Raw genomic sequence first — 10,870 nt, forward strand, 5'->3', positions numbered from 1 at the left:
GGAGTGGACCAGAGGATGGAAGACTGTGGTTTTTTTTTTTTTTTTTTTTTTGTAAGTAATTTATTTTATTTGAAAGAGTTGAAGAAAGACTGAGCCAGAGAAAGAGATCTTCCATCTGGTGGTTTACTCTCCAAAATGGCCAAAATGATTGGGGCTAGGCCAAGTTAAAATCAGGAGCCTGGAAATCCATCTGGGTCTCCTACGTGGGTGGCCGAGACAAAGTTAATTGGGCCACCTTCCACTGCTTTCCCACGAGCTTTAACAGAATGTTGGCTTGGAAGTAGAGCAGCTGGGATTCAAACCCTTGCAATATGGGATCTCTATGTCTCAGGAGGTGTCCTAAGCTGTACAATAACTGGTCTCTAGCTTCAGAAGCATTCTGGATATTTATCACCACTAGAATTTACTTTTTTTCTGTCTCTTTTACTTATATCAGTGCCAGCGTTAGAGAGAGGGAGAGACAGAGCTAGACTGCAAGATTTTTCCATCTGCTGGCTTACTTTCCAAATGGCTACAATCAGGAACTTCCAGGTCTCTCACATGCCATGACAGGGACCTGAGCACTTATACCACTGTTTGCTGCTTTCACATGGTCATTTAAGGGGGCTAGATTGCATGCGGAGCAGCTGGGATTGCGACCAGTGCTTACACGGACTACTGGCATTATAGACAGTGGTTAGGCAGCAGTACTGCACCAGCTCTTCGGATTCAATTCTACCTGGCTTCTTCACCAACAGTATCTCTTCACCTACCAGAGCATGTCAGTCTAGAATGCTGTTCTGAAAGGTCTTATCCTCCTTTCCGCAGGTCATGCCTGCTTTTGTAGCTTCCTGTCTTTCCCAGCTTCCACGAATGCCTCTGGGGTCTGATTTTCCTTTCTTCTTTGTAAGGAGGGGCTCTGAGGATTGAACCCACAATCTTGGACTAGGTGCCAGCTTGAATGTCCTGAATGTCTGCATGCCCAGGACTGTCTTCAATCCCCTAGGTCTCAGTCCCCTTGAATACCTAGTTACCCAGCACTAGTTTAAACCTCCTAGCTTTCAACCGCCTTTAGGCGCACTTGCCTAATCAAGCTTAGTGACCTTCAGGTTTAAACTGTGCACTCCACCAATCCCTTGAGGCGTATATTCCTGCTGTCTAGCTACGGCTGCATCTGCCAATCCTTGATCGCACACTTCCTACCCCCCACTGCAAGTCCATAAAGGATGCCTCCCCCCCCCCCTTTGTTCTCTCTCTCTCCTTTCCTCCTGCTCTCTCTCCCTGCTCTCAGCTCTTCTCTACTTTGCTATTTGTTTCTCTCTCTCCTTGTGCTCTCTGTTTCTGCTCTTCCCTCTCTCTTCCTCCTGCTCTCTCTCTCTGCTGTTATCGTCCTCTGTTCTACTCTTTATCTGTTTGTCTCTCTCTGCTCTGATGTCACCTTCTCTCTGCCTAGGCACTATCTCCCTTGCTGGAATATAGGCATCTCGTATAGCTCATTTGCTATGCCCGGTGTCTTTGGCTAACAACACTCTGCACTCGGCCCATGCATTGGTGCCCTTTCTAGCATTACTTGACAGCCTTTCACCTGAGCTTCAGGCCTTGTAATTTCCAACTACCAGGCTTCGATTTTAACTGTGTACAGAAAGCATATTTGAGTCTGAGTTCCACTTCCTCCCTACCAACTTCCCCGCAGCAGCTGCACTTTCTTCTCATCTTGAGTTTTGATCGTTTCCCTAGCTTCCATATTGTTCACCTCCCTTTACAACCTAGTCCCCTCTGCCTAGTTGCAACTCACCCTTCCTCCTGCCGATACCCACTTGACCATAAATTCTTTAGCCTCCTCTGACCCACTCTTCCAACTCCAACCAAGTGTGTGTGTGTGTGTTGAAAGTCTCATTCTCTTCCCTGAATGTGGGAGCCACACTCTTACTGGCTCTACACCCTCCATCCCCAACCTCTTACAGCACATACGGCCCAGGTCACTCACTGCAGCCTCCTGCACTGGTACTGAGTCAGTCTTGCCTGTAGGTGGCGCTGTGGCACGCGAGGCTATCCCAGCAGACCTTGCGCGCGACACTCTGCTCTCTGTGACGCTAGCGTCACTCAGGCATTCGCCAAGGACCGTTGGCATGTTGAGTGGATGGTCTTTCTCTAGCTGAAGAGTCGGCAAAGTGGGGCAAAGAGGCCGAGTATGTGGCCAAGAATGGGGGAGGACTGAGGTGTGAGGCTACGGGTAGGCGGTTGGCAGCTGCTGCTTCTAGTCCCAGCCGCAGTGGCACCCCGGAAGGCAGTTACCTGACCTCCCGTGGCAGCCATGGCTGTAGACTTCGGAGACCACGCCAGCGGCTTCCGCCATAATGAAGTCATCCGCTTTGTCAACAACGAAGTCCTCATGAATGGCGGTGGCCCAGACTTCTACATGGCCTTCCGTTCGCGACCATGGACGGAGGTAGAAGACCGGCTTCAGGAGGTCCTGGTGGACCCACAGGTACCACGAACCCTCAAGAGGGCCTGTGCCTGGAGCGCCCTGGCCCTGGGTGTGCGAGCTGCCGAGAGGCAGAGGGAACAGCAAGTGCTCACTCTCCAGCAACTGCAGCAGCACTTAGAGGACCGCGAAGTGGCATCCTGGACTCTGGCCTCTGAACTGAAGCATCTGCGGGAAGAGCGTGACTCTTTGGCTGCACAGCTACGTTCCACACAGGCCATCTTGCAGCAGACGCTGAGTGAGCGCGACCTGATGCGCTGGAGGCTGCTGCGGGCTGAGAAGGCTACACAGACTTACCTGCTGTCCCAGCAGGTTGTAGGAGGTTTGGGAGCTGAACAGCTTGGAGGTGTGCCATGGTGCTTGGGTGAAGACCCAAAAGAAGCTGTGGCTGCGAGGGCAGAAGGAGTACCAAATCTGGAGGCTCAAATACCGGTGCCTGGAACTTTGCTCTACCTGCCAGCAACAAGCCCATGGTTTCAGGCAATACAGCCTTCTCTGCCAATCTCACTGTCACATCCACATTCAAGTCATGCACCGTTGTCAGTGGGCTTGACATGCTCAACACCTGTACCAGCTCCAAGAGTAAAACCGGCAGGTGCAATGGGAGCATTGGCATCACAGGCAGAAAGTGCTTCCCAATTCCATCCAGAAAAGAGCTTTCCATCTGGCATGTGGGCTACACAGGGAACCCCAGATGTAATGGCACAGCTGTGTGATCCAAATGGCCAGGGCCAGTATAAATATCCTGAAAATTTCCTGGAGGACAGTATGCATCATTGTCATAGTCAAGAGGAAGATCCTGTGTGTCCTCTTGGGACAGCCTCCTTGAGAGATAACAGCATCCTGGAAAAAGAAGTTTTAATGATGCCCCATGACTTAATGCCTCAGGGGGAGAGTAACAACCATGACTCAAACAAAGATCCAGGAATGTCCCAGGGGGTGGGCTCCCCAGGTCAGGGCAGCAGCCTTGACAAGAAAGAACCATTGACGCCCCACAGGATGGCCACCGTCATAGAGACCAACAGTGATGAAAAGAAAGATTTAGTAGTAATGCTTCAGGGGCCAGCTCCCAAGGGCCTGGACAGCACCCTCAACCAGAAGGAAGATCTAGGGACACCCCAGGAAACAGTTCCCCTGAGCCAGACCAGCAGTGCTGCTCAGGTGAATGATTCAACAAAGCCACATGTGGTGATCCCCCTAGAGCCAAGTGGCCAGATCTCCCAGAAAAAAGATTCAGTGATGCCCCAGGGCATGGCCACCATGGCACAGAACAGCAGTCACATCCAGAAGAAGGATCCAGTGGTGCCCATTGGAAGAGACTCCATGGAAGATAACATGAACCATAACCAAAGGAAAGATCCCATCAGGCCCCAAGAGACAGCCTCACTGAGGCAGAGCAGCAGTCATAAGCAGAAGAAAGATCTACTGAATCCCCAGGGGAAAGCCCCTCTGGGACAGAGCGATAGCTCTTGGCAAAAGAAAGATCCACAGATGCCTAATGCGATTGCCCCCGGGGCACCGAGCAGAAACCTCGGCCAGAAGAAAGATCCAGTGATGTCCCAGAGGACGACCACTCTTGGACAGAATAATAGCCACAACTTGAAAAATTCAGAGTTTTCTGATGGGATAGCCCCCCTGCAAGTCAGCAGTAAACCAGCTCCGAAGAAAGATATAGTAAAGCCCCAGGGGAAGGTCGCTTTCGGGCACAGCAGAAGTCATACCAAGGAGGACCCTGTAGAGAAGAAGCCCCTGGCAACTCCTCTGGGTGACAAAAACTGTGGTGGGAAGAAAATTGTAAAGAAACAGCAGGCTCAGCCTCAGAAGGCTAAGCAACCAAAAGGGAAAAAAGTACTTGAGTTCTACCATCATAAGGCTGCCGCCTACAGCAGTTTAAAGGATTGGGACTGTCCTTACTGTAAAAGTAGTAATTTTTCCTGGCGTATATCCTGCTATAAGTGCAGGAAATCCTGTATAATGGTAAAGAATGGATGTGTTGCTCCAAAACAAACACACTAATTTCAGGAAGGTAAGTAAGAATGAAAATATCCTGAGGGAAAATGGTTTCCTGAAACTTCTTTGAAAATGCTAATGTTCCATCGAAAACTGCTGTAATTTTCATGTTTGCTTTTTATTTCATAGATGAGTTCCTTTTTTGAGTCTCAACCCTACCACACCTGCTTGTTGCTGAAGAAGCCCAACCTGTCCTGTAAGAAGTTCTCCCAAAATCCAAAAGAAACACGACCTTGATTCGGATTGACTCACAATTCCGTGACATCTCAAGAACTGAGAAGACCACAGGAAACTAAAAGAAAGACATATGTTGTCACTTGATAGGGAGAAAAATATATGTTTGTTTAGAATTTTATTTATTCATTGGGACAAGAAATGAACATGTAAGCATTGGTAGGGTTGCAGTGTTAAATTACATAGGTAATACAAAATCTGACTAATTTCATTTAATTCATTAAACAAATATTTATAGTATAGTTTGTGTTAGAAGCTCCACGTATACGTCATTTTCTGGTGCAGAAATAACAGTCATCTTAGTGAATCTTGTTAGATGACAGGCAGGAGCATGAATTGAAATGTAAATTTGATCAGGGACATCTTATTTGCTTTGCTTATAATATTGACTTGGGAAAAAACAATTGAAGTAGCCACCAGATCCTTTTATTTCAAAAAAGCATTAAAATAATATTCTGCTCTATTTTTGGTAAAATCAATTGAAATAACATCTATATTAATTTGGGAGAGAAAAAAACCAAACAATTGAAATAGCATCCAAGTCCATTTTTGCACTTCTGGGGGCAATATGGAAGAACTTGAATGACAAGTTTTCCCTGTTTGGTCCAAGTGAGACAGATGAGCAGCAGCCAAAGAGCAGAAAAGCAGGCTCACAAATGTGGAGGTGGGATTTTGGCTGATTCTCTGGCGACTTCCTTTGTTCATTCAGAAAGCTGTTTTTCTCGTCTCTGGTCGGCTTCCTGAGAAAGAACACTGATTGCCTTAAAAAAGTGTGCTCAGGGTCGGTGGCTGTAGTTCCAAGCTCAGCCCCCACCCTTAGTCCTTTTCTAGTTTACAGTAATCAAAGACATGCATCAGAGTTACCGGTCAATGGATCGTGCTTCTCTTAGGAGAATTCAGTGTCCTGAAGTTTGCCCAAGAGATCTCACCTACCTCAATGAGATCGACCATTGCCACAGGTTTTCCAACCCAAACTAGTAATAAAGAATGTGCACCTGCCTACTATGTTTACTTTGTCATATGTGTCTGGGAGAGTTTGTCAAGGGTCGGCTGCTCAAATCTGCTGTCTCACTGAGGTGACGGGAAGTTCATTCTCTGTCCTTGCTGTGAGTTACTGAACATTTGAGGAAGTGGATGAGGTCATCAGTATACTATGATTACCCTTGTTATTCACACTGTCCACATTAGCATGGTAGCTTGAAGATGGACATGTCTGCTGCTCCAAGATGAGTGGGAAATGGGCATACCTACCAATGCTGAGATTCCTGATACATGTCTCCTCATATACACCTCGCAGGCATTCCCTTCTGGGACCTTATGGTTGGGGTCTTCTCATGGAGTAAGTCATTTCTTTGCTTCTGTTCTAAAAATGGCTCATTTTGAGCCCGGCAGCGTGGCCTAGCAGCTAAAGTCCTCGCCTTGAACATGCTGGAGTCCCATGTGGGCGCCGGTTCTAATCCCGGCAGCTCCACTTCCCATCCAGCTCCCTGCTTGTGGCCTGGAAAAGCGGTAGAGGACGGCCCAAAGCTTTGGCACCCTGCGCCCACGTGGGAGACCTGGAAGAGGTTCCAGGTTCCTGGCTTCGGATCGGCGCAGCATCGGCTGTTGTGCTCACTTGGGGAGAGAATCATCAGACGGAAGATCTTCCTCTATGTCTCTCCTCTCTGTATATCTGACTTTGTAATAAAAATAAACAACTCTTTGAAAAAAATGGCTCATTTTTCAGCATAGTTCTGTCAATGCATTGAGTATAGGCTGGCAGAAGAGATGCAACAATGAGGGGAAAATGGAAGCCATACACACACACACACACACACACACACACACACACACACACACACAGACACATCTTTCATCCCTTTCATCCACTGGTTCTCTCCCCAGACGGCCACAATAATCATGAAAGGGCCAAACAAAAGCCAGGAAGAGCCAGGAGCATCTACCAGATCTCTCACATGGGTGTAGATGGCCAAGAAGTTGTGCTTTCCTGCGCTGATTTCCCAAGCACATTAGCAAGGAGCTGGATTGAAAGTGGAGCAGCTGGGTCTCAAACCAGAATCTATATGGCATAGCAGCAGTATAAGCAGCAGCTTAACTTGCTAAACCCACAGTGCTAGCCCCTCAACTCACATGCTGGCCACTGTGCTTAGAGTGTGCCTTTTTTCCCAGCTCTTGCATGTTTAACAATGCCCAGTTTGTGTTTGTCTGATTATAGCTCTGGCTGTGCAAGCCTGATCTTGTGCTCATCCTAATATGCATGAGAAAACCTCAGCTGAGGCAGCCATAGTTCTTCAGATGAAAGGCACCGGTTCATTACATTATACAGTATAAAACAAAATTAAAGATTTGTACTAACAGATGGTGAGTAGAAAGGATGAAACATTCAGAAGACTCTACTCTTTCTCTAGGGTCACTCTGAGGCAGGGGGAAAGAGGGAGGGAGAAAGGGAAAGGATGGGGGAAAAGAAAGGTAAGGAAATCAGAGGAGGCAAGAAAGAACAAATTACATATATATATGATAAAATGTGTGGGTCACTAAGTTTACCAATAAATGTCTGAATGATCTGATTAAAGAACAGGGTGGGAAAACAGGGAGCCTGATCTTTTAGGGAGGAGAGATGCTGCTAAATTCTCCCTGGCCACAGACTTAAGCCATTTGGGTATAGCATTCTACTTTAAAAATATTTAATTTTTTTAAAAGATTTATTTTTATTACAAAGTCAGATATACAGAGGAGGAGAGAGAGAGCAAGATCTTCCATCCGATGATTCACTCCCCAAGTGAGCCGCAACGGGCCGGTACGCGCCGATCCGAAGCCGGGAACCAGGGACCTCTTCCAGGTCTCCCACGCGGGTGCAGGGTCCCAATGCATTGGGCCATCCTCAACTGCTTTCCCAGGACACAAGCAGGGAGCTGGATGGGAAGAGGAGCTGCTGGGATTAGAACTGGCGCCCATATGGGATCCCAGCGCGTTCAAGGCGAGGACTTTAGCCACTAGGCCACGCCACCGGGCCCCCCCCCCAAATATTTAATTTTAAAGGCAGAAAGAGATGTAGATTACATAGTGCTCCTGCGTGTGTGGTTTGCTCCTGAAATGCCTATGAGAAGCAACACTGGATGAGGCTAAAACTAGGACTCAGGAATACAATGCAGGTTCCCCATGTGAGCAGCAGGGTCCAAGTGCTTGGGTCATGTTCTGCTGCTGTCTCAGGCATATCAGAAGAGAGTTGGATTGGGAGCCAACTGGTTGTCTAACATGGGATGCTGGCATTGCAAGCAGAACTGAACCACAATGTTATAGGGTTTTTGACCCCAAGTACGGCAGCAACCTCAATTCTTGTCTCGCAGGAAACAAGAATTTTCATGCGGACACAGTTTAGTTTTTTTTTTTTTAAAGATTTATTCATTTTATTACAGCCAGATATACACAGAGGAGGAGAGACAGAGAGGAAGATCTTCCGTCCGATGATTCTCTCCCCAAGTGAGCCACAACGGGCCAGAGCTGCGCCAATCCGAAGCTGGGAACCAAGAACCTCTTCCGGGTCTCCCACGCGGGTGCAGTGTCCCAATGCATTGGGCCGTCCTCGACTGCTTTCCCAGGCCACAAGCAGGGAGCTGGATGGGAAGTGGAGCTGCCGGGATCAGAACTGGCGCCCATATGGGATCCCGGGGCTTTCAAGGCAAGGACTTTAGCCGCTAGGCCACGCCGCCGGGCCCTACAGTTTAGTTTTAAAGCAAGATTTATTAGAAACGTTGAGAAAGGAGACTCCCGTTCTAGTGATGGGAGGGGGCTTTGAGATCCTCTGCTTTGAGATTCCTCTGGGGCTCGGCAGTGTGGCCTAGTGGCTAAGGTGAGATTCCTCTGGAGGAAAAGCAAGAGAGAAAAACCCATATTAATGGTGGGGAAAGCACCTTTTAAAAGTTTATTTCAAAGATGTTTCTCCATAAATAAATCCCTGGTTTCCATGGTACCTGGCCCTGGGACAAAAGGGCAGAAAGGTGTCACTAGCCAACTTCCTTGATCCCTTTCTAATGATAAAGAGACCAGTCTGAAGCCCTGCTCCTTGGCAATGGCAGGGGGCAGAATCTGATGCTTCAGGTGGGGAATTGATATACTAATATCACCCTTGTCTTTTGGAAGAGATGTGCTCTGGTGAATCCAAGACATGGTGGGCTCTTTCATATTTGAGGAAAAATGACTTGGGGACCCAGAATACCCTAACTGTTAGTTATTTTAAAAAGTTGGAGAGTTCTAGTCCATACGATATTACTGTATTATTACGCGCAGCTAATTCCCACAACCTGGTTCTTTACCATGAGCTGAAACACACCAGATGCAACAAGGTATCTTAGGAGGTTTATTCCAAAGGGCAGGAACAGGGTGGAGGGGAAGGGGAAGGGGAGGGGGGAAGGGAGGCCGGAGGAAGATGGGAGAGCAAAGAAGAGCAAGAGAGAGAGAGAGAGAGAGAGAGAGAGAGAGAGAGAGAGCGCGCGCGAGAGAGCTGCACCTGGGGGGGGTGGGCTTTTTGTCAGCCAGGTGTAGGGGGTGGGGATTGGGAGGGATTGAGGCCAGGCCCCCAGGGGATTGGCGCCTGCAGGTGAATGCCTAGGGATGATTGGCGAGTGGGCGGAGTTGGGGAGGGGGCTGGTAGATTGGGGTGTGGGATTCAGGTGGAATGCCAGGTTACATCCGATTGGTGGATAGCTAGGCCGGCGCCAACTTCATGAGCTGTGAGGAAGAAGGAATGGCGCGCTGGGTCCAGGGAAGGCTATTGGAATAACTCCTTACACTAACTGCCTACTACCCAGTTTAACTCCTCTCTCAACAACACCAACCAGGAATTGTTCTTCTAATGGCCTGGGCAGGAATTTTGCTTTGTCATGCCCATTAAACATTGGTTCTAATGGCTGCCTGCTTTGATACACACACACATCCACACCATATTTATCCAAGCCACTCTTAATGAGCATTTCAGCTGTTTTCAAACAGAGTTTCCTCTGCTTTCTCACTCCCTAAATGCTTCCAAAAACAGGAATTGAATTGGGAGGGCAATGCAGAGCTCCTCCATTGGCATCAGGGACCCAATCACTTAAACTATCTCTGCTACATTAACAGGAAGCAGGAATCTTTTGTAAGAATCAAGAATTGAACTCAAATGCTCTGATATGGAACTTGTTAATCTTTTTTGAAATGTTTGGTTTTTGAAAGGCAGAGTTACAGAGAGACTGTTCCATCCATGGGTTCACTTGTAAAATGACCATGTTGTAGGGTTGGGGGAGGGGCTGGCAGATGGGGGGTGGGATTCAGGTGGAATGCCAGGTTACATCTGATTGGTGGGTAGCTAGGCCGGCGGGAATTTCGTGAGCTGTGAGGAAGAAGGAATGGCGCCGGGTCCAGGTTATCCGTGATGACCTTCGAATCGCTCCTCACACGGACACAGTTTAGTTTTAAAGCAAGATTTATTAGAAAAGCTGAGAAAGGAGACTCCCGTCCTAGTGACAGGAGGGGGCTCTGAGATAGAAAAGATCCTTACCCCCTGCCATAGTGGCAGGAGGAAAAGCAAAAGACCCTAGCCCTCTGCCATAGTGGAAGGAGGAAAAGCAAAAAGACCCGTATTAATGGTGGTGAAAGCACCTTTTAAAGGTTTACTTCCAAGGGGCTCCCCAAAGACAAAAGGAAATTCCTGGTCCCCCTGGTATTTGGCTTTGGGGCAAAAGACCAGACAGGTGTCAGACATTGGACATTCCTGGCCTTGGGAATAGGAGTACTACTTCCTCCAGTCCTCTTTTTAATGATAAGGAGATCAGCCTGAGGCCCTCCTACACAATGGCTGGAGATGCTTCAGGTGGGGAATTGATATGCTAATGTCACCCTTGTCCCTTGGAAGAGACGTGCTCTGGTGAATCTAAGACATGGTGGGGGATTTTATATTTGAGAAAAAAAAATGACTTGGGGACCCAGAATAACCTAGCTGCCTACTACCCAGTCTAACTCCTCTTACAACCACAGTGGCTGGGGCTGTGCCAGGCTGAAACCATGAGCCTCTGGGACTCCTACATGAATTCAGAGACTCAAGTACTTTGGGTCACCTTCTGCTGATTTTCCTAAGGGCATTAGCAGGGAGCTGACTCAAAACTGGATCAACCAGAATATGAACCAGCT

The 10,870-nt window shown here is 48.1% G+C and overlaps 1 protein-coding gene across 1 annotated transcript; it reads left to right on the plus strand.

The window, feature by feature from the left end:
* The first annotated feature begins 2,089 nt into the window (after positions 1-2,089).
* On the plus strand, positions 2,090-5,651 carry TEX13C (TEX13 family member C). The gene is made up of 2 exons (XM_004587783.2): positions 2,090-4,490; positions 4,604-5,651. Exon 1 carries the CDS (start codon positions 2,294-2,296, stop codon positions 4,478-4,480), a length of 2,187 nt encoding a protein of 728 aa, XP_004587840.2. The 5' UTR covers positions 2,090-2,293; the 3' UTR covers positions 4,481-4,490; positions 4,604-5,651.
* Positions 5,652-10,870: the final 5,219 nt, after the last annotated feature.

Source organism: Ochotona princeps, chromosome X (assembly GCF_030435755.1).
Source record: "Ochotona princeps isolate mOchPri1 chromosome X, mOchPri1.hap1, whole genome shotgun sequence".
Taxonomy (NCBI): domain Eukaryota; kingdom Metazoa; phylum Chordata; class Mammalia; order Lagomorpha; family Ochotonidae; genus Ochotona; species Ochotona princeps.